This window comes from Pristiophorus japonicus, chromosome 7 (assembly GCF_044704955.1).
Source record: "Pristiophorus japonicus isolate sPriJap1 chromosome 7, sPriJap1.hap1, whole genome shotgun sequence".
Taxonomy (NCBI): domain Eukaryota; kingdom Metazoa; phylum Chordata; class Chondrichthyes; family Pristiophoridae; genus Pristiophorus; species Pristiophorus japonicus.
Window position 1 is genome coordinate 130,731,935 of NC_091983.1, and position 24,316 is coordinate 130,756,250.

At 44.1% G+C, this 24,316-nt stretch overlaps 2 protein-coding genes across 2 annotated transcripts in view; one reads left to right on the plus strand and one right to left on the minus strand.

The window, feature by feature from the left end:
• LOC139266634 (cellular communication network factor 6-like) overlaps positions 1–7,602 on the plus strand; it is a 52,520-nt gene extending 44,918 nt beyond the window's left edge. Inside the window, exon 7 of the mRNA XM_070884223.1 lies at positions 7,327–7,602. Coding sequence (XP_070740324.1) covers positions 7,327–7,602 — 276 coding nt within the window. The remainder of the gene's footprint in view (positions 1–7,326) is intronic.
• Positions 7,603–19,848: 12,246 nt separating this feature from the next.
• tube1 (tubulin, epsilon 1) overlaps positions 19,849–24,316 on the minus strand; it is a 58,483-nt gene continuing 54,015 nt past the window's right edge. The window contains exons 11-12 of the mRNA XM_070885324.1: positions 23,722–23,896; positions 19,849–22,224 (exon numbers count right to left, since the gene is read on the minus strand). Of these exons, the coding sequence (XP_070741425.1) occupies positions 22,066–22,224; positions 23,722–23,896 (334 nt within the window). The 3' untranslated portion in view covers positions 19,849–22,065. The remainder of the gene's footprint in view (positions 22,225–23,721; positions 23,897–24,316) is intronic.

Genomic DNA, 24,316 nt, shown 5'->3' on the forward strand with positions numbered 1-24,316 from the left:
ATTGGAGTATTCTGACACACAGTAACCAAATTTAACTGGAGTAAAAAAGTATAAAGAACCCAAAAATAGCAGTAATTATTAGGGCGATTCTCCATTCCAGCATACAGCCGACCCAGGAAATCCTCCACCCAAAATCACCTTAGTATCGACTTTCTTTAGGTACAGCAACCCCTAGACCCCTAAACACACTCCGTGACTCCTGCTCATGCTGGTGCTGAACCAATAAGATCAGCTCTGAACAGTGTTGTTCTGATCTCCTTTACCCTGAGCTGCTTGTTTATCAATCCCTTGGTATCCATATCATTCCCTATTAAAACATTGAACAGCTTGGGTGATACCTGCATAGACAAAATATTCCAGCCAAACTCTGTTTTTACTTGCAGTCCCTGAATGTGAGCAACTTTGGTCTTTATATTATGGTAGTCCCTCACCTGGCTTTAAAAATTGTGAAAAAAACAGTGTCTCTCAACCCCTTTACATGCATTCCAATTTCTGTGACTGAGGAAAGGTAAGGACACCAGCAGAACTCCTCTCTGCTCTTAGAACATAAGAACATAAGAAATAGGAACAGGAGTAGGCCATACGGCCCCTCGAGCCTGCTCCGCCATTCAATAAGATCATGGCTGATCTGATCATGGACTCAGGTCCACTTCCCTGCCCGCTCTCCATAACCCCTTATTCCTTTATGGTTTAAGAAACTGTCTATTTCTGTCTTAAATTTATTCAATGTCCCAGCTTCCACAGCTCTCTGAGGCAGCGAATTCCACAGATTTACAACCCTCTGAGAGAAGAAATTTCTCCTCATCTCTGTTTTAAATGGGCGGCCCCTTATTCTAAGATCGTGCTCTCTAGTTCTAGTCTCCCCCATCAGTGGAAACATCTTCACTGCATCCACCTTGTCAAGCCCCTTCATAATCTTACACGTTTCGATAAGATCAGCTCTCATTCTTCTGAATTCCAATGAGTAGAGGCCCAACCTACTCAACCTTTCCTCATAAGTCAACCCCCTCATCCCTGGAATCAACCTAGTGAACCTTCTCTGAACTGCCTCCAAAGCAAATATATCCTTTCGTAAATATAGAAACCAAAACTGCATGCAGTATTCCAGGTGTGCCCTCACCAATACCTTACCTTGCTGTAGAAAGACTTCCCTGCTTTTATACTCTATCCCCTTTGCAATAAAGGCTAAGATACCATTGGCCTTCCTGATCACCTATATATCAGCATACTATCCTTTTGTGTTTCATGCACAAGTACCCCCAGGTCCTGCTGTACTGCGGCACTTTGCAATCTTACTCCATTTAAGTAATAACTTGTTCTTTGAATAGTGCTGGGGGATTTCTTTACGTCTATTTGAGAAAGGAGATGGGCCCTCCAACTAAATTGGTGGTCGTCACATTACTGACCATCGCATACCTTATGAGCTCACATGGCTTCCTAGATTGCATCACAAAAGTCCAGCAGTGCTTCGCCTTGTGTCCTAACTCACCCCATTTCCACAGAGGTTCTCCACCATAAATGGCTATTTATGCCGTTTCTCCTGATTTCTGTCAATGTTACAGTGGATAATTGAGAGAATCCCTGTGCAAGTCCTTGGTGCTGAACTCATCTCTGACCTGCTTGGATGGCAATCACTGGCTTCACCCGGGGTGGGGTGAGTTGCTGGCTTTGAGTGGTTCATTCATGGCACGGCATGAGCCAGCTAGATTAGTGTTCCTCTCTGTCTGTTCGAGAGTATGACGATGCTCTTTCTCCCTCTCATCAGCCTTAAGCTGGCACTTTTTGTTACTCATTTGCTTCAGCTTTGCATCACTTTCTCTCCCTGCAAATTGCATTTTTCTTGCTCTTCTCCCTATTCGCCGTTCTTCTGCCGTTCTACATTGCTCAAGCTGCAATTGAAACCCTCACTCTTCTTAGCTGAAACTCTCGCTCTCTCCTTTACTTTCTCTTTAGCTGTTAAACCTGGTAACCCATGCTTGAACTCTTTTGATTTAAACACTTTTGAAACGTCATTGTTGCTATTCATATATGCTGTTTCATATTTTGAATTGCCTTATTCAGCCGTATAAATCTGTATCCCAGATGGCTGCAATGAGTTATTACAAGTTTCAAGTCTGCCTTAGATATTCTTTAGAGTAGAGTGGTGATGGTCACTTCCGTAAACAGCCTGAGCATCTGATGTTCAGCAGTGCACCCACATTGTTCAATATCTAATTATAATAGGGGTGTAACAAAATACCCTCTTCTGATTTGATCTGGATAAGATTTCAGCTTTGGCTCAGTAGTATTACTCTTGTCTCTGAGTTAGAAGGTCATGGGTTCAAGTCCCATTCCAGAGACTTGAGCACTCAATCTGGGTTGACACTTCAGTGCTGCATTGTCAGAAGTATCATCATTCAGATGAGATGTTAAACTGAGGTACCATAGAATCATAGAATGATACAGCACAGAAGGAAGCTATTCAGCACATCGACTTTTTGAAAGCTATCCAATTGGTCCCACTACTCCGCCCTTTCCCCATAGCCCTACAAATTTCCCCCTGCAAGTATTTCCATATGCTCTCTCAAGTGATTGAATAGTGAAATGGATTCTTTTACAAAGAAGAGCAGAGGAGTTTTTGACGTGTTCTAGCCAACATTTATCCCTCAACTACCATCACTAAGAAAAAAACAGATAATCTGGTCATTTATCTCATGGTCATTCATGGGAGTTTACTGTTCACAAATTGGCTATCACGTTTCCCAAATTACAACAGTGACTACACTTCAAATGTGCCTCATTGGCTCTGAAGCACTTTGGAGCATTCCGAGATCATGAATGGTGCTATATAAATGCAAGTTCATTCTTTTTACTTGTGACCTGTGCGCTTCTTCGTTCTGTTCAACGGTGGACTGAATCACTTTTGAAAGATAGTGCCAAATACAAATCATTAAGCTGCTTTAGTTTACATACAGCACATGGATGTACAAAATAACACATCTAATCAAATCTCCCTACTAATGCACCAATAGACTAGTCGATAAAACCAGCTACCTCCACCATTTCCTTAGGTTGCATATTTAAGGAGAGCACCCCTGTTATTCTCAAAACAAATGGGGGTCATTCTGACTAAAGGGACAGGGATGAGATAATTGTCTCACATTGGGCCCAAGTTTCCACATGATTCGCGCCTGATTTTTAGGAGCAACTGGTGGAGAACGGACTATTTTAGAAATCGCAATTCTCCACATTTTTTTTTCTGCAGTTCTAGTCAGGTAGAACAGTTCTATTTTAGAACAGAATTTTTTCTTCAAAAGGGGGCGTGTCCGGCCACTGACGCCTGATTTGAAAGTTTCCACAGTGAAAATGTACTCCAAACTAAAGTAGAATGGCGCCAGTGAAGATTTTTGTAGAACTGAAAAAACCTGTTCTATACATTAAAAAATCAGGCGCAGGTTACAAATTAGGCGCCCAGAACGAGGTGGGGGGGGAAGGGAACTCATTAAATTCGACAATAAATCCTTATTTATACTTCTACAAATATTATACAAATAAATCCAACCTGAATAAACATTTATAAGCCAAGAAAAGATTAAATAAACCATCTTCCTACCTGTGTGAAAGTGCTTCAGCCAGGGAGAATTCTGCAGTTGTTCGTGCCGCTGAGCAAGAGAGGGAGGGAGAGAGGGGAGAGAGGGAGGGAGAGAGGAGAGGGAGAGGGAGAGAGGAGAGAGGGAGGGGAGAGAGAGAGGAGAGAGAGAGAGAAGGGAGGGAGGGGAGAGAGAGAGAGAGAGGGGAGAGAGAGAGAGAGAGGGGAGAGAGAGATAGAGAGGGGAGAGAGAGAGAGAGAGAGGGGAGGGAGGAGAGAGAGGGGAGGGAGGAGAGAGGGGAGGGAGGGGGGAGAGAGGGGAGGGAGGAGAGAGGGGAGTGAGGGGGGAGAGAGGGGAGGGAGGAGAGAGGGGAGGGAGGGGGGAGAGAGGGGAGGGAGGGGGGAGAGAGGGGAGGGAGGGGAAGAGAGGGGAGGGAGGGGAGAGAAGTAGAGGGAAGAGGGGGGGGAAGAGAGAGGGAGGGAGGGGAGGGGAGAGGAGAGAGGGAGGAGGGGGGGGGCGCGGGGTGGCGCCTCTGTCGGGCGGGAGGGAGAGAGAGGGGGGGGCGGGGACTGGGGGGTGTCGGGTCGGGGGGAGCGGGTGTCGGGGCGGGGAGCGGGTCGGTGGGCGGGGAGCGGGCCTCGGGTCGGGGAGCGGGTGTCGGGGCGGGGGGGGAGAGCGGGTCTCGGGTCTCGGTCGGGGCGGGGGGGAGCGCGGGGGGAGAGCGGGTCTCGGGTGTCGGGTCTCGGTCGGGGCGGGGGGGAGCGGGTCTCGGGTGTCGGGGGGGGGGAGCGGGTGTCGGGTCGGGTCTGGTCGGCGGGGGGGGAGGGGGGGAGCGAGTGTCGGGCGGGGAGCAGGAGCTGGCCGTTGGAGGAGCCTCATTCACGCAGCCCCAGTGAGGCCATTCAGCCAGGGCTAGGGGCTGCGTGCTTCGGGCCCCTCCCACACAGTTCGGCGCCTGGAGCTACTGCACTTGCGTGCCGACTGTAGCGCGCATGTGCAGAGGTCCCGGCACTGTTTTCAGCGCAGGGACCTGACTCCGCCCCCCCCACAGCTCGTGCCGGCTGCGCCGAGTGCCACAGGACCTGTAAGTCGGTGGAGAATACCGAGGATTTTTTTAGGCGCCGTTTTAGGCGCGAAAAACGGGCGCCCAGCTCGGAGGGGCGCCCGTTTTTTTTCTTGTGGAAACTTGGGCCCAATGTATCAGTTTGAAGTAGACTGTGTGCTGTGACATTCCACCATCGGACTCATCTGGCTTTAATACACATCTTCATTGTTTACAGCCTGTAGTTTTTTTTAAACCTTTGTGAATTCATTTTTTTTTTACAACATTTAAATACAGCTCATTCCCAAATCATTGCCATGACGGAAGAAAAAAAGATAAAAAATTCTTAAACATGATGCATGTTTCTAAACTTCATTCAGGACATTGGGCAGTGAGTAGAAGCAATGCCTTTGTAATGCCTCAATTCCAGTGTCTCCACTTTGACTACACTAGAATTCCACTCTAAGAAGGAGTTGAATTTTTGGGCTCCAAGTTTAGTTGACTACTCTGATCAAAACAATGGAAGATTCCCTTAATAATAGTTTTGCCTTTAGCTGCCTTTTCAAAATTGACAAAAGTGCAAGTATCGATGCTAAACCAGTGCAAGGAAGTCTGATCTTGATTTATTTTGCAAAATAGCATAACGAGAGGCTTCTATCCTCCTCTGACTGGACTGTTTTTTGATTAACAAACACACATATAAGCACCAGAAATAGCAACGAACCTGGGGACTGGGAGAAATTTAGAACTCAGCAGAGGAGGACAAAGGGTTTGATTAGGGCAGGGAAAATGGAGTACGAGAAGAAGCTTGCAGGGAACATTAAGGCGGATTGCAAAAGTTTCTATAGGTATGTAAAGAGAAAAAGGTTAGTAAAGACAAACGTAGGTCCCCTGCAGTCAGAATCAGGGGAAGTCATAACGGGGAACAAAGAAATGGCAGACCAATTGAACAAGTACTTTGGTTCAGTATTCACTAAGGAGGACACAAACAACCTTCCGGATATAAAAGTGGTCAGAGGGTCTATTAAGGAGGAGGAACTGAGGGAAATCTTTATTAGTCGGGAAATTGTGTTGGGGAAATTGATGGGATTGAAGGCCGATAAATCCCCAGGGCCTGATGGACTGCATCCCAGAGTACTTAAGGAGGTGGCCTTGGAAATAGCGGATGCATTGACAGTCATTTTCCAACATTCCATTGACTCTGGATCAGTTCCTATCGAGTGGAGGGTAGCCAATGTAACCCCACTTTTTAAAAAAGGAGGGAGAGAGAAAGCAGGGAATTATAGACCGGTCAGCCTGACCTCAGTAGTGGGTAAAATGATGGAATCAATTATTAAGGATGTCATAGCAGCGCATTTGGAAAATGGTGACATGATAGGTCCAAGTCAGCATGGATTTGTGAAAGGGAGATCATGCTTGACAAATCTTCTGGAATTTTTTGAGGATGTTTCCAATAAAGTGGACAAAGGAGTACCAGTTGATGTGGTATATTTGGACTTTCAGAAGGCTTTCGACAAGGTCCCACACAGGAGATTAATGTGCAAAGTTAAAGCACATGGGATTGGGGGTAGTGTGCTGACGTGGATTGAGAACTGGTTGTCAGACAGGAAGCAAAGAGTAGGAGTAAATGGGTACTTTTCGGAATGGCAGGCAGTGACTAGTGGGGTACCGCAGGGTTCTGTGCTGGGGCCCCAGCTGTTTACATTGTACATTAATGATTTAGACGAGGGGATTAAATGTAGTATCTCCAAATTTGCGGATGACACTAAGTTGGGTGGCAGTGTGAGCTGCGAGGAGGATGCTATAAGGCTACAGAGTGACTTGGATAGGTTAGGTGAGTGGGCAAATGCGTGGCAGATGAAGTATAATGTGGATAAATGTGAGGTTATCCATTTTGGTGGTAAAAACAGAGAGACAGACTATTATCTGAATGGTGACAGATTAGGAAAAGGGAAGGTGCAACGAGACCTGGGTGTCATGGTACATCAGTCATTGAAGGTTGGCATGCAGGTACAGCAGGCGGTTAAGAAAGCAAATGGCATGTTGGCCTTCATAGCGAGGGGATTTGAGTACAGGGGCAGGGAGGTGTTGCTACAGTTGTACAGGGCCTTGGTGAGGCCACACCTGGAGTATTGTGTACAGTTTTGGTCTCCTAACTTGAGGAAGGACATACTTGCTATTGAGGGAGTGCAGCGAAGATTCACCAGACTGATTCCCGGGATGGTGCGACTGACCTATCAAGAAAGACTGGATCAACTGGGCTTGTATTCACTGGAGTTCAGAAGAGTGAGAGGGGACCTCATAGAAACGTTTAAAATTCTGACGGGTTTGGACAGGTTGGATGCAGGAAGAATGTTCCCAATGTTGGGGAAGTCCAGAACCAGGGGTCACAGTCTAAGGATAAGGGGTAAGCCATTTAGGACCGAGATAAGGAGAAACTTCTTCACCCAGAGAGTGGTGAACCTGTGGAATTCTCTACCACAGGAAGTAGTTGAGGCCAATTCACTAAATATATTCAAAAGTGAGTTAGATGAAGTCCTTACTACTCGGGGGATCAAGGGGTATGGCGTGAAAGCAGGAAGTGGGTACTGAAGTTTCATGTTCAGCCATGAACACATTGAATGGCGGTGCAGGCTAGAAGGGCTGAATGGCCTGCTCCTGCACCTATTTTCTATGTTTCTATGTTTCTATTACATTTTCCCTTTTTCCTTTTAGAAAGGTAAGAAGTGTCTACAGACATTCCAACATACCAAGTCTGAAAAATTTGTTCTCTCTGGCTGCACAAGTAGAAGAAATTATAGACCGACATACTGTGGTACATGCTCAGATTCCCGTTGCTGTGTTCCCAACCAAGAAAAAACTGTGAAAGTGGAATTTAACTGTACTGATGGAGGAATTATCATGTGGAAGATGATGTGGATCACATCTTGCAAATGTCAACAGGCCTGTATTGACTCAGAGGACATGTTCTCAAATCTGAAACTACTGTAGTCAATCACATAGTTTTCACCTTGACTGCTTGGTTCATGAGTGGCATTAGAGAACAAAAACAATTGTACAATTCTTCTCCTTAGAAGAATGTTAATTTGCTTACACCATTTCTATGTTTATGCAGCTAATCTATACAGAGAGAAAAAAAACAATCTCCTAAAGTTCTACAACAACAAAACATCTGGGGAGGTACATCAAGTGCAGCATCTCTCATAAGACTGAATACCTTCTTCATTGCACAGAGCCCTAGTTTACTCTGTTGTTCTATAAAATTTGTAAAGCATATGTGAATAATTAGTTTTTTTGAATGAGTCTTTCTTTAAATTGAATTTCAAAAGCTCAACACAGGTACAATAATAAAAAGTCACTACTTATGATACTGTATAACTAGCTTCTTCCTAAATAGGCTTCAAACAGATATTTGTAATGCCTGCAGAGCACTGAAAGGAAAATATCTAATGCATTGCTGCAATTAAGTTGCAAATACTAGATTCAAATATCTATTATTCTGCACATGTTCAGTTGACTAAATTTGTTCACAGCTCGTCAATATTTAACAGTTGTCAACCTTAGCTCAGTGCTAGCATTCTTGTCTGAGTCAAAAGGTTGTGGGTTTGAGTCCCACTCCAGAGAATTGAGCACATAACCTAATCTGACACTTAAGTGCAGTACTGAGGGAGTGCTGCACTGTATTTCAGATGAGATGTCTGCCCTTTCACATGGACATAAAAGGTTGCATTGCACTATTCGAAGAGCTGGGAAGTTCTCCCAGAGTTTTGGCTAACATTTCCCTCAACCAACATCTAAAACAGATTATCTGGTCATTTATTCCACTCCTGTTTGTGGGAACTTTGTGTGTGCAAATTGGCTGCCACATTTCCTACATTGCATAACGACACTTAAAAAAAAAAGTACTTAAATGGCTGTAAAGCACTTTGAGACATCCTGAGGTCGTGAAAAGCGCTATATATATGCAAGTCTTTCTTTATTTGCAATAATACATAATCTGGAATGGATGATAGTACATTAACACATCCAGCTACCTGATTGAACTGGAGTTATTTTCTTGGTGGCTTTGTTCACACCTACTTGGTGGTTCATAGAATCATAGAATGGTTACCGCACAGAAGGAGGCCATTCAGCCCATTGAGCCCATGCCAGCTCTCTGAAAGAACACTTCTGCTAGTCCCACTCCCGGCCCTTTCCCCATAGCCTTGCAATTTTTTTTCCTTCAGGTACTTATCCAATTTTCTTTTGAAAGCCATGATTTGAATCTGCCTCCACCACCCTCTCAGGCAGTGTATGCGAGATCCTAACCACTCGCTGTGTAAAAAATGGTTTTCCTCATGTCGCCTTTGGTTCTTCTGCCAATCATCTTAAATCTGTGTCCTCTGGTTCGTGGCCATTCCACCAATGGGAACAGTTTCTACTAACTCTGTCTAGACATTAAAATTACAATATCTGTCTCTCTCAGTGTGACACATCAGCACTTTAAACCACCACTTTACTACGTTAGATTACCTTATTCTGTTATTTGCATTTTTGCACCCGGGCCTCCTCTCAATAGCTCCCAATCCCAGACCTCTGTTTTCCTCCCATCCTTCCCAAGTGCTCCCACTCTCAGTCATTTTTAAGTCTGCCTAGATCCTCGCAGCTTCCAAAGAGAAAATAAACAAACTGCAGTTACTTTTATTGCTTCTAAAAATGGTTTCCATGGCTGCTCCCCAACATTATACAATGACTACACTTCAAAAGTACTTTATTAGCTGTAAAGTGCTTTCGGGCATCCCAAGATCATGAATGGTGTAATGTAATTATAAGTTATTTCTTTCTGTTAGCGCATCGCTATTATTTGTGCACCTACAAACAGCATGTTCTGTGAATGGCCAATTTTGCTTTCAATCATTCACCAATTATGGGAGTCTTACTTTTTTTAGTCTCTTCATAAAACTTACAATGATAACCCAAGATTTCGCAGAGGCAGACTTCTAACAGAAAACCTTGTCAGATACATTTCATACGCAAAACATTCTACAATATAATCAAATGTATTCATTTTCTAGTCAATTTTGTAATTTTTAAATCTTTGTAATAATACAGACTTTATTTGCAGTACAAGGCTTCTCAACAGTGAGTATCCACGAGGCTAAAAATATTTCCCTTTTTTTATTGGTAGGTTTTGATCACTGCTCAAATCATTAATTAGTTGTTTTCATGCATCATTGGTAGTGTTTCCAAATGTTTCTGTACACACTTTTGATTGGTACATTTTCGTGCAGTTCAGCAGTGATTTGCTGCAATTTTTTGAAAATGAAACCAATCACATGTGATTATATAAGCAAAATGTAATACATGATTTGTATCTCAACTGCGATGCACAAGATGTGATTGATACAGGTCTGCACGCACACACACTCTAGCAGCGTATTACTGCTAGGACAGGCAATTAACAACTGCAATGAATGCATTCATTTTTTTGATTTTTATTGTGCTGCTCCTTGTATTTACTGTCAAACTGAGTTCCACTATCACAGAATTACATCTAGTCTGCTCTACCATTAAGTGTGCTAAACATGCCTTCACTTCTCTGGCAATGTTTCTGTGGCAGGCAACAATACAACAACAAATGAAACCCTCCAGTTTTGATAGAGTACTCTGTTAGAAGTTCAGGATCGCTGTAAGTACGATAATATACCCAATGTTACTGCAAAGTGCAAACTGCAGACCTATTAACATAGTAAGCGATAAAGGACTTTTCCAATAGCATCTTCTGAATGCTGTGCCTTCAGCAGAGGAGGATAAAGTGTTTAATTAGGAGGGGGAAAATAGAGTATGAGAGGAAGCTTGCTGGGAACATAAAAACTGACTGCAAAAGCTTCTACAGATATGTGAAGAAAAAAAGATTAGTGAAGACAAACGTAGGTCCCTTGCAGTCAGATTCAGGTGAATTTATAACGGGGAACAAAGAAATGGCAGACCAGTTGAGCAAATACTTTGGTTCTGTCTTCACGAAGGAAGACACAAATAACCTTCTGGAAATACTAGGGGACCGAGGATCTAATGAGAAGGAGGAACTGAAGGAAATCCTTATTAGGCGGGAAATTGTGTTAGGGAAATTGATGGGATTGAAGGCCGATAAATCCCAGGGGCCTGATGGTTTGCATCCCAGAGTACTTAAGGAAGTGGCCCTAGAAATAGTGGATGCATTGGTGATCATTTTCCAACAGTCTATCGACTCTGGATCAGTTCCTATGAACTGGAGGGTAGCTAATGTAACATCACTTTTTAAAAAAGTAGGGAGAGAGAAAACGGGTAATAATAGACCAGTTAGCCTGACATCTGTCATGTATTTCACCATCTTGCAATGACAATAGTTATGTAACTGTAACTCATGCACACTGTACACTGTAGCTGTGCCCTTGAAATGCACACCCTGACCACAGGGGGTGAGCTTGCGGGAGACACTCCTCACCCGGGTTTCCAGGTATAAAAGGAGAGGTCCCACCCAGGGTCAGCACTCCTTGGTCCTGGGAATAAAGTGAAGGTCACAGAGTGACCGTGTCTGATATATACATGCCTCGTGTGTGTTTGTAACAAGGTGCAGAGACACTTCATTTGGCGATGAGGATGGGATTGGCCGTTGAGGCTCGGTTAGGATTTGTGGCGACTACAAAGCCACGTTTAACCGAGTGTCGCTGCAAGACCAATACCCGCTTCCGAGAGCCATGTTGGCAGGTGGAAAGCTGTTCACGAAGCTGGACCTCACTTCGGCCTACATGACTCAGGAACTGGCAGAAGATTCCAAGCTTCTGACCACCATCACGACGCACAAAGGATTATTTGTCTACAACAGGTGCCTGTTTGGCATTCGTTCAGCAGTGGCTATCTTTCAGCGAAACATGGAAAGCTTGCTCAAGTCCATCCCTGGAACGGTCGTATTCGAAGACGACATCCTTATAACGGGTCGAGACACCGAGGAACACCTCTGCAATCTGGAGGAGGTGCTATGCCGATTGGACCGGGTAGGCTTGCGGCTGAAAAAGGCCAAGTGCGTGTTTTTGGCCCCAGAGGTCGAGTTCCTGGGCAGGAGGGTTGCCGCAGACAAGATCCGGCCCACCGAATCAAAAACTGAGGCGATTCGCTGGGCGCCCAGGCCCAGCAACACGTCAGAGTTGCGATCATTCCTGGGACTTTTGAACTATTTTGGGAACTTTCTGCCGAACTTGAACACATTGTTGGAGCCGTTACACATGCTCCTCTGTAAAGGATGTGAATGGTTTTGGGGGGATTGTCAAGAACATGCTTTCAATAAGGCGAGGAACCTGCTGTGTTCCAACAAACTGTTGACTTTGTATGACCCCTGTAAAAAACTGGTTTTAACATGCGATGCGTAATCCTACGGGGTTGGGTGTGTGTTGCAGCAGGGTAACGATGATGGCCAACTTCAATTGGTGGCTTACGCCTCCAGGTCGCTCTCCCAGGCAGAGCGTGTATACGGCATGGTCAAGAAGGAGGCACTCGCATGTGTGTACGGTGTGAAAAAGATGCACCAGTACCTTTTCGGGAGATGGTTCGAGCTAGAGACGGACCACAAGCCGTTAACATCCCTGTTGTCCGACAGCAAGGCTGTCAACGCTAATGCGTCAGCTCGCATACAGCGATGGTGGGCCCTCACGCTGGCTGTGTATGACTACACCATAAGGCACCGGCCAGGCACTGAAAATTGTGCTGACACACTCAGAAGGCTCCCACTGGCCACCACTGAGGGGGCGTCGGAGCAGAGCGCCGAGATGGTCATGGCCGTTGAGGCTTTTGACACTGCGGGCTCCCCCATCACAGCCCGACAGATCAAACTCTGGACCAACAGGGACCCCCTCCTATCCATGATAAAGAAATGTGTCCTGACTAGGGACTGGGCGCCCGCACACAGGGTGTGCCCCGAGGAAGTCAGGCTGTTTCAGAGACGGATGGATGAACTCTCCATCCAAGCCGACTGCCTGTTATGGGGCAGCCGGGTAGTCATGCCCCAAGAAAGGAAGGGAAGCGTTCATCAGGGAACTCCACAGCGAGCACCCTGGCATCGTGTTAATGAAGGCCATTGCCTGGTCACATGTATGGTGGCCGGGGATTGACTCAGACCTGGAACACTGGGTTCACAGTTGCATGACGTGTGCCCAGCTGGACAATGCCCCCAGGGAGGCTCCTCTCAGCCTGTGACCCTGGCCCACCAGGTCATGGTCACGCATTCATGTCGACTATGCGGGCCCATTCATGGGGAAAATGTTCCTGATCGTTGTTGATGCATACTCGAAGTGGATCGAGTGCATCATATTGAATTCGTGCATGACATCCATCACTGTGGAAAGTCTGCGTACGGTTTTCGCGACCCACGGCTTGCCGGACATCCTGGTCGGCGACAATGGCCCGTGTTTTACCAGCCATGAATTCCAGGAGTTTATGTCGGGCAATGGTATCAAGCACGTCCGGACAGCACCGTTCAAGCCGGCCTTCAATGGCCAGGCGGAACGGGCGGTCCAAGTCATAAAGCAGAGCATGCTACGCATCCAAGGACCTTCCCTTCAATACTGCCTATCGCACCTCCTGCTGGCCTACAGGTCCCGGCCGCACTCGCTCACGGGAGTCCCGCCAGCGGAACCCCTCATGAAACGCACGCTCAAGACGCGTCTGTCCCTCATTCACCCAGACCTGGCAGACATTGTTGAGCGCAAGCACCAGTCCAAAACCGAGCTCCATGATCGAAACTCAAGGGGGAGGTGTATAGAAATAGATGACCCGGTATTTGTTCTTAACTATGCTTTGGGACCCAAATGGCTTGAGGGCACCGTAATTGGCAGAGAAGGAAACAGGTTCATGGTGGTCAGACTAAACAATGGGCAGATATGCCGCAAATACTTGGACCAAGTAAAGACAAGGTTCAGCATAGATACGGAGGAACCGGAAGAAGAGCATGATGAGAATGCACCCACACCACTGCCAGCATACGAGCAACAAAGTCAGCCCTCAGCATGTACAGTCCTGGCGGCCAGCCTGGACAGGCCGGAATCACCTCAAGTGATAGAGACGCGTGCTGAGGCTCAGCCCCCAGAGCCACAACTGCGGTGCTCCACGAGAGAGCATCGATCACCCGATAGACTTAACCTCTGAAACTAAAAGACTTAAGGGGGGAGGTGATGTCATGTATTTCACCATCTTGCAATGACAATAGTTATGTAACTGTAACTCATGCACACTGTACCTGTACCCTTGAAATGCACACCCTGACCACTGGGGGTGAGCTTGCGGGAGACACTCCTCATCTGGGTTTCCAGGTATAAAAGGGGAGGTCCCACCCAGGGTCAGCACTCCTTGGTCCTAGGAATAAAGTGAAGGTCACAGAGTGACTGCGTCTGATATATACATGCCTCGTGTGAGTTTGTGACAAGGTGCAGAGACACTACAACATCAGTAGTGGGGAAATTGTTGGAATCAATTATTAAAGATGAAATAACAGCGCATTTGGAAAGCAGTGGCAGGATCGGTCCAAGTCAGCATGGATTTATGAAAGGGAAATCATGCTTGACAAATCTTCTAGAATATTTTGAGGATGTAACTAGTAGAGTGGACAAGGGAGAACCAGTGGATGTGGTGTATTTGGACTTTCAAAAGACTTTTGACAGGGTCCCACACAAGAGATTGGTGTGCAACATCAAAGCACGTGGTATTGGGGGTAACGTACTGACGTGGATAGAGAACTGGTTGGCAGACAGGAAGGAGAGAGTCAGGATTAATGGGTCCTTTTCAGAATGGCAGGCAGTGACTAGTGGAGTGCCGCAGGGCTCAGTGCTGGGACCCCAGCTATTTACAATATACGTCGATGATTTAGATGAAGGAATTGAGTGTAATATCTCCAAGTTTGCAGATGACACTAAGCTGGGTGGTGGTGTGAGCTGTGAGGAGGATGCTAAGTGGCTACGGGGTGACTTGGACAGGTTAGGTGAATGGGCAAATGCATGGCAGATGCAGTATAATATGGATAAATGTGAGGTTATCCACTTTGGTGGCAAAAACATGAAGGCAGAATATTATCTGAAAGGCGGCATATTAGGAAAAGGGGAGGTGCAAAGAGACCTGGGTGTCATGGTACATCAGTCATTGAAAGTTGGCATGCAGGTACAATAGGCGGTGAAGGCAAATGGTATGTTGGCCTTCATAGCTCGGGGATTTGAGTATAGGAGCAGGGAGGCCTTACTCCAGTTGTACAGGGCCTTGCTGAGGCCTCACCTTGAATATTGTGTTCAGTTTTGGTCTCCTATTCTGAGGAAAGATGTTCTTGCTATTGAGGGAGTGCAGCAAAAGTTCACCAGACTGATTCCCGGGATGGCAGGACTGACATATGAGGAGAGACTGGATCGACTGGGCCTGTGTTCACTGGAGTTTAGAGGATGAGAGAGGATCGCATCGAACCATATAAAATTCTGACGGGACTGGACAGGTTAGATGCAGGAAGAATGTTGCCGATGTTGGGGAAGTCCAGAACCAGGGGACATAGTCTAAGGATAAGGGATAAGCCATTTAGGACTGAGATGAGGAGAAACTTCTTCACTCAGAGAGTGGTTAACCTGTGGAATTCCCTACCGCAGAGATTTATTGATGCCAGTTCATTGGATATATTCAAGAGGAAGTTAGATATGGCCCTTACAGCTAAAGGGATCAAGGAGTATGGAGAGAAAGCAGGAAAGGGGTACTGAGGTGACTGATCAGCCATGATCTTATTGAATGGTGGTGCAGGCTCGAAGTGCCGAATGGCATACTCATGCAACTATTTTCTATGTTTCCAATCAGTTTTTTACCTCGCCTTTGAGAGGAGCCATCATGAATAGACAATTTAAAGAACAACGAATCAACAACAAAATCGGTTCTACAAGGAACATACTACTTGTTACTTTGCTTGGTGATTACTAGATGCCCATGAGCAATGCAGCTAACTTGGAATCACAGCACATGTGTTTGAGGCTTTTGCGCTAACAGTAAAGCATAGCAAAGAGAGGCACTTTGCTGAACCATGTGCAGAGCGTTTCTTGGATGTTGTGAAAGAGTAGGATAGACAAGGCAAGGTACCAACAATGCACACAATGTGAGAGCAAAAGCCAATCTTTAGCTCTTGGAACATCACTCAGTCTACAACAGCTAATCACAGCAGCGCTTAATGATGCTGGTGTCCACAATTTACTGGTAAAATGTAGAAAGCTCATTTCAAGCATAGCCCAGCTAATAGTTTCGAACTAGAAATGCATCAATCCGCAGATGGACAGAAACAAGAATCTCTTATACAAGATGTTTCAAACTAGATGGAATTCACATTGTAGACAATTCAATGACTGCTTGGAATTTACTATCAATCCCTGTGTCTCTCTTCCCCCCCACCGCGCTCTAACACTCCCCCATCCAGCCCAGCATCTCTCTCCCACCCCGACCCTCTCCCCGCCGCCCACCACCTCTCTCCCCCGCCGCCCGCTGCTTCTCTCTCTCTCCCCGGCTCGGTCGGAGGGTCAGCAGCTGGCTCGGATAACGTGGTCAAATGCAGGGCCCAACTTCTGGTAACAGTTTCGGGCAGTTGATGTTGGGATCCGGAGGACACAGGCAGAGAAGAGAAAATTGTTAGTACAAATAGTCAGTCCGTAGAATAATACAGCATACCCCACTAGCCCATCTTGCATGTGCAGACTTTTCAGAAGAGCTATCCAGTTAGTGCCGCTCCCCATAGCCCTGCAAACATTTCTTTTTCAGGTATTTATCCAATTCCCTTTTGAAAGTTACCATTGAATCTGCTTCTACCACATTATCAGCTGCATTACAGTTTGTGTGTAGTTATGTAAAGCCGACCAAATTTCCTTTTAGATTTTGATGTTCTCTTCAGTTTGAGTTTTACTATATAATTCCAAGCAAATAAATAGGAAACTGTAAAGAGAGTTTTGAAGAAACTAAGAAAAGCTGAAAGCAGCATTTGCTATACCGCTTGACATTAAGCATGGAAAAGTTAACATTTGAAAAGAAGTAGATTAATCCCTTCTGACCTGCTTCCATTTTACTTAGGCAAACATTATGCCGTTTAGGATTTTGCCTGTACTTCCTTTGTTTCTGTGAATCACTTGTATTAGCTAAATGACGGATCAGGTTTATTTACAAAGTGGACTAGTTTTATTTTCTACTTACTGAATTGACAGAAGTAGTGGGTGAGCTCATCATAGGCAGTCCCTCAGAATCAAGGAAGACTTGCTTCCATTCCTGAAGTGAGTTCTTTGGTGGCTGAACAGTCCAATACGAGAGTCACAGTCTCTGTCACAGGTGGGACAGATAGTCGTTGAGGGAAGGGATGGGATGGGTGGGACTGGTTTGCCACACGCTCTTTCCGCTGCCTGCGCTTGATTTCTGCATGCTCTCGGCATTGAGACTCTAGGTGCTCAGCGCCCTCTCGGATGCACTTCCTCCACTTAGGGCGGTCTTGGGCCAGGGACGCCCAGGTGCCAGTGGGAATGTTGCACTTTATCAGGGAGGCTTTGATAAAGTGGGTTGAGCTACACAGTCTCCGGACCCAGTTTATTCTAAATCAAGCTTATTGTTAGAACACAACATAAGCAACAGGAGCAGGAGTAGGCCACCTGGCCCCTCGAGCCTGCTCCGCCATTTAATAAGATCATGGCTGATCTGATCATGGACTCAACTCCACTAACCTGCCTGCTGCCCATAACCCTTTATTCCCTTATCACTCAAAAACCTGTCTATCTCCGCCTTAGATATATTCAATGACCCAGGCTCCACAGCTCTCTGGGGAAAAGAATTCCATAGATTTAAAACCCTCAGAAGAAATTCCTCCTCATCTCAGTTTTTAATTAGGTGGCCCCTTATTCTGAGACTACGTCGCCTAGTTTTAGCTTCCCCTATGAGTGGAAATATCCTCTCTGCATCCACCATGTCGAGCCCCCTCATTATCTTATATGTTTCGGTAAGATCACCTCTCATTCTTCTCAACTCCAATGCGTATAGGCCTCAACCTATCTTCATAAGTTAACCATCTCATCTCCGGAATCAACTTAGTGAACCTTGTCTGAACAGCCTCCAATGCAAGTATATCCTTCCTTAAATACGGAAACCAAAACTTTACGCAGTACTCCAGGTGTGGCCTCACCAATACCCTGTGCAGTTGTAGCAGGACTTCTCTGCATTTATACTCTATCCCCCTTGCAATAAAGGCCAACATTCCATTTTCCTTCCTGATACTTGCTGTACCTGCATACTTTTTGCGTTTCATGCAGAAGGACCCCAGGTCCCTCTGTACTGCAGCACTTTCCAATTTTTCTCCATTTAAATTATAATTTGCTCTTCTATTTTTTCTGCCAAAGTGGATAACCTCACATTTTCCCATATTATACCCCATTTGCCAAATGTTTGCCCATTCACTTAGCCTGTCTATATCCCTTTGCAGATTTTTTGTGTCCTCCTCACAATTTGCTTTCCCACCCAGTTTTGTATCAACTTGGCTACATTACACTCAGTCCCTTCATGCAACTCATTAATATAGATTGTAAATAGTTGAGTCCCCAGCACAGATCCCTGCGGCACCCCACTAGTTACTGTTTGCCAACTGGAAAATGACCCATTTATCCCGATTCTCTGTTTTCTGTTAGTTAGCCAATCCTCTATCCATGCTAATATATTACCCTCAACCCCATGAACTTTTATCTTGTACAATAACCTTTTATGTGGCACCTTATCGAATGCCTTCTGGAAATCCACATACACCACATCCACTGGTTTTCCCATTATCCACCCTGCTTGCTACATCCTTAAAGAACTCCAGCAAATTTGTCAAACATGATTTCCCTTTCATAAAACCATGCTGACTCTGCTTGATTGAATTATGCTTTTCCAAATGTCCCGCTGCTGCTTCCTTAATAATGGACTCCAGCATTTTCCCAACGACAGATGTTAGGCTAACTGGTCTATAGTTTCCTGCTTTTTGTCTGCCTCCTTTTTTAAATAGGGGCGTTACATTAGCAGTTTTCCAACCCGCTGGCATCGCCCCAGAATCCAGGGAATTTTGGTAGATTACAACCAATGAATCCACTATCATTGCAGCCACTTCTTTTAAGACCCTAGGATGTAAGCCATCAGGTCCAGGGGACTTGTCCGCCTTTAGTCCCATTTTTTTAGTTGTTCTTTGCTAGCTTTTAAAAGTTTCCCAATCCTCTGGGTTAAGTTAGCTCAGTGTGAGAGAGATTAAAAGATGCAGGTTTCAGTTTGGAAGAGATGCAGTACAATCTGGAAACTATGGTTAAATCATTAGTGAAAGTGATTTTATTAAGTTCCTCCCTCTCAATCACCCCTTGATTATCCACTACTGGGATGTTTTTAGTATCTTCTACCATGAAGACTGATACAAAATATTTGTTCAACATCTCTGCTATTTCCCTGTTCCCCATTATTAATTCCCCAGTCTCATCCTCTAGGGGACCAACATTTACTTTAGCCATTCTTTTCCTTTTTATGTACCTGTAGAAACTCTTACTATCTTTTTATATTTCGTGCTAGTTTACTTTCATAATCTATCTTCCCTCTCTAATCATTTTTTTACGTCGTTCTTTGCTGGCTTTTAAAAGTTTCCCAATCCTCTGGGTTAAGTTAGCTCAGTGTGAGAGAGATTAAAAGATGCAGGTTTCAGTTTGGAAGAGATGCAGTACAATCTGGAAACTATGGAAATAAAAGTATTGCAAATGGTCCAAACCAAAACTCTACACACCTGGAACTTATACCTAACAACTCTATTGCCATACATTTTGTGCACTTAACTATTTCAATCTTCTCTGCTGCGTGGTTGCTTTAATGAGTACTTGGCGGTATAATTGATGTGAACAGTGGGGTGGCAGTTGCATTACACACAAAAATATTTTTCCAAAATGTATGCTCAAAGTGGGAAGTGCATATCATACATGGTCAAATAATATTGAAAGATCTATAGCAAGTAATTGAACAAAATGATTTTAATAGAATGATGATAGAATGGTAGAAAAGTCAGAAACTAAATTCACAAAACATATACACAAAACATAAAAATTGTATTCTGACATGTACATCTAAATTACTTTAAATAATCATGCAAAAATTAGTATGTATACCCATCTTGTTAAACATTAATACTCCATATTAAACTTGAATACTTAATGAAACTACTAAAGTTACCTTTGGTATTTTATTCATTTTTAAAAATGACAAAAAAGTTTCACGTGCAGATCATTTGTAAAGTTGATTCAAATGTAGTTATTAATATAAGCAAACAAGTATACAAACTAAAATAAATACTAATGGAATCCAGAAAGGATTTTATTAGCATCCAAATAAGTTTGCTCAGACATTCCAATTTCATAGCACTGAGGAAAGGAGTTTAAGGACTGGAATCCAAATAAATTCAACATATTTTGAAGTGTTATTTCAATTCCTTCCAGCACACTAAAATGGAATAAAGAGTACTTCAGAATGTTGAACTGTTGATGCTAGGAACATATTCTTACATAGTGGCAGTATTTAAGTTTCTATTTCGAATTTTTCTCCCTTCCAAAAGGAGGTTATCAATACTGGGGTGCAACTATATGCACATTAACAACCTAATATTATTAAAGTAACTAATTTCCATACAAAGTATCAATAGAATGGTAAACTATGTCAATACTTAATCATGTAAGATATTACAGCTAATCCCAGTCATATCTTCCTGTGATATTCACAGATGCGCAAATTCCACAATGGATCACACAATAGCAACTAGAAGAGGGTAGACTTGCTGATTTTTCCCTTCCTAACTTTTAAACACAGTGGGCCCAAGTTTCGGCCTGAGTTGCTCCTGTTTTTTTGGAGCAACTGGTTTAGAATGGAATATCTTAGAAATTGCAATTCTCGGCATTTAGTTTGCTCCAGATCTAGTCAGTTAGAACAGTTTCAGTTTGGAACAGATTTTCTTTTGAAAAGGGGGCGTGTCCGGCCACTTACGCCCGTTTTGAAAGTTTAGGCAGTGAAAACTTACTCCAAACTAACTTAGAATGGAGTAAGTGTAGATTTTTGTACACTCAGAAAAACCTTGTCTACACTTCGAAAATCAGGCGTAGGTTACAAATCAGGCGTAGGGAACAAGGGGGGGGGGGGTTAAAGGGAAGTTTACAAACATTAAACACTTCAGTTTTACAAATAGCCATCATCAATAATAAATGATAAATACATCAACAAATCAATCAAAAAAATGAATAAAAAATAATTTAAAAAAAAAATGAATAAATAAAACATTTTCTACTCACCTACTGCAGCACCAGGAGCCCTCCAACAGCGTGCTGGGACGGGCCCCCACCCCCCCAGTGTGTCTCTCTCTCACTCTCTGTCCGCCAGTGTCAGTGTCTCTCTCTCTCTGTCTGTCTGTGTATGTGTTTCGGGGGGGAGGGGAGGGGGTGGGGAGAGGGAGGGGTGCGGAGAGGGAGGGGTGCGGAGAGGATAGGGAGGGGAGAGGGGGGGGAGGGAGGTGGGAAGGAAGGGAGGGAGGGAGGGGGGGAGGGGGGAGAGGAGCTGGGGAGGGGGTGGTGTGGTCGGAGCGGAGCGGGAGCTGGGCGTGGGGGGTCCGGAGCGGGAGCTTGGGGGAGGGGGGGGGGTGTTGAGAGAGCCAGCTGGAGCCAGAGCAGGATCTGGACGAGAGAGGTGCAGCCTGATCCTCACAGCCCAGTGAGGCCATTCGGCCAGGGCTAGGGGCTGCGTGCTTCGGGCCCCTCCCACACAGTTTCGGGCGCCTGGAGCTACTGCACATGCGTGCCCACTGTAGCGCGCCTGTGCAGAGATCCCGGCACTGATTTCAGCGCAGGGACCTGGCTCCGCCCCCCCACAGCTCGTGCTGCGCTGCGCCGAGCTCCAAACGACCTGCAGGGAGCCGGAGAATCTGCAGGTATTTTTTAGGCGCACTTTCGGGCGTGAAAAACGGGCGTCCAGGTCGGGGCTGCGCCGTTCTAGGTGCAGCCCGAAACTTGGGCCCAGTGATTCTTCCACTGTCCCAGGTGAGAATAGCTTATCAAGCATGCCAGGGATTGATTTAAGATTTCCCGGGTCTATCTGCCATATTAATACTCCATGTGGGATGACATGCCAATTCACCACAGGAATAATGCAAATGTTTTGAAATAAATATTGCAATAGTTTAGAAATATTGAAGAACGCGGGTTCAGAACCTTACACAGGACACATTTTATATCTTCACATCTGGCGTAGACCAAGTTGTACAAACCTTTTGGGACTTGAGCAACATATTACCTTTTGCATGCCTTCGAGGTCTATACTGTGTACCTGATTATTTCACTATTATACAAAATTAAATTACTGCTGAGACTCTCAGTCTAATATTGTTTTTAACAATTCTTGCTTTCACTATATAATATTTTACACCGCAATGGAAAGACGTGGAAAATTGCCGACTGTTAGCCCTTTAGTAGCATCCAACTGGTTGTACTCTTCTATTAGGGATGACAAAGAATTGTTTGCTTCTGTGAAACAGCTTTGTTCCATTCCATCCACATGAAGGTAATGGTGAATGTGAGCCTGAAATGACAAAATTAGCATGGCTCATTATTAAAACAATTAATTGAAACATTTTGAGATTGATAGCAATATCCTATCAATATGTCGTCACATTGCATTGGAAAAATGTAATGATGTGTAAAAAAGTTGTTAGTGATAGGATTTATGAAGCAAAAGTTGATTTTGCCTGTAATAAATCAATGGCTTTAAATGCTAATTAGAGCTCCCTAAAAGAGGTCAAGATCCAATCTATGTATATTTTATGTATATATGGATACACACTAGATGATCTCCAGTGGCATTTCTCATGCTGAATTGCAACATACATTGTTTTAGAAGAGGGTATTATGCCATGCAACAATTTATTATCTGACATAGGAACAGGAATAGGCCATTCAGCCCCTTGAGCATATTCTACCATTACAGCTCAGGTGGAGGAGAGACATCTTGTAATCAGGATTTGAGAGCTGAGCAGGAAGGATAGTTTGACTGTTGCTGCAATTTTTGTAAGTGTGTGTGTGTGTGTTTGTGTGTAGGGGGGGGGCGGGGGAGTATTTAAGGATGGCTAGTATTTTCCTCTCCAGCTTTGCCTCAGGAGAACTAAAAGTGCACGATCAGTCTGAAGGCAGATAAACCTGTTCAGCTGAGCGAGACATGGATATTGCATGATAAATTGCCTATTGGAAGTCACAACAGTAGAAAAACAACTTTCTGGGTCACATTTGCATATGATTAATGTTAAATTTTAGCCAATGAACCAAATTACAAATGAATAAGTAGGAAATATACCAATCAAAATCAGACATAGCGGGTATGTAAAGTTGTAATTAAAAAAACTACTGGAGACACTTGAAAACAACCAAACATTGAATAGTTACCAAAAATTACCAATAAAAACCAATCAATAAAATCAGTTCAAATATCTTTCTAATATAATTTGGCCATCAGTTTGGACTGGAAATAAAATTTGTATCATAAAGTTGTAGATTGCATCTTATTTTACAAGAAAGTAATGAAAATAATTAAACTTGTCAACAGAACAGCATTTTTTGTGTTTACAACGTGTCTATCAACTTAATCGATTGGGAGGCTTATGTCCTTTTGAAAAGCCTGAAGCTTGAGTTTTGGGTGCTTCCCAGAGACATCAATTGCAAAAAGGTAGCAAGCAACAATTCTCAGAATGCATGTACATTAATGATTGATGGATGCAGCTAAAGGAAGTCATGTCAAAATTTGCTGACAATATAAAAATAGGAGGCGTGAGGAGCAAAAGGAAGCTGCAAGTGGATAGTAGTAAAATTGTCGTAAAAAAATGGCAGATGAAATTCCATGCCCATGAGTGTGAGGTGGTACATGTTGGCAAGAAAAAAAAAATGAGACTTTGTAGATGCACCTCTCCCACCGTCAGCAACAGGATATACCTCCCCAGGCCATCACTCCCTTAACTAATATCTAACTTCTTTCTGTCATTCAGCCATTTCCTTAGCTACTGAGACATCTGAATTGTTCAGAATTTACCTTTTTCTTGTAAAGTTTTACAAATCGATCCTTTAGATCTGTGAAGGTAGATTTAAGACAGGTATTATTGGCGAGTGCCAATAAAGAATGAGTGTGACCCACTGGAGGTACCGAACAGAGGCTTGTTTTCCAACCTTCCTGATTCCACGAGACAAACTGGAGAGAAGGTTTCAACCTGAAAAGAAATACATTAGGTTATTCTCTCAACACTCCATTGAGAATGTGATGTGTAACTATAGCTTTCAGTGGTCTAAATGCAATGATGCTGTGAATTTAGTTAAATATAAAGCTGCTGCTAAGTAATCATTGTGGTAAAATTGAAAAAAATCTTCAGAATTTGGTCAACAGTCAACTATCTTTTCTCGAGAAAAGAGGCTTTTTTCTTTCTTGTATTCTTTTAAAATAACTATCTACTAAAGATCTGATCACAGACTGCTAATCTGCTCCTTCAGAACAAGAATGGGTAACATGCAAAATTTATTGTTCTTCTTTTAACAAAGCAGTTTTCAGTTTCAGTTCTTTTCATATGGGAAAAAAACCAGCTGAAACTGAAAACTGCTTTAAGAGAAAAGAGCAATATTTAACTCACGATTCA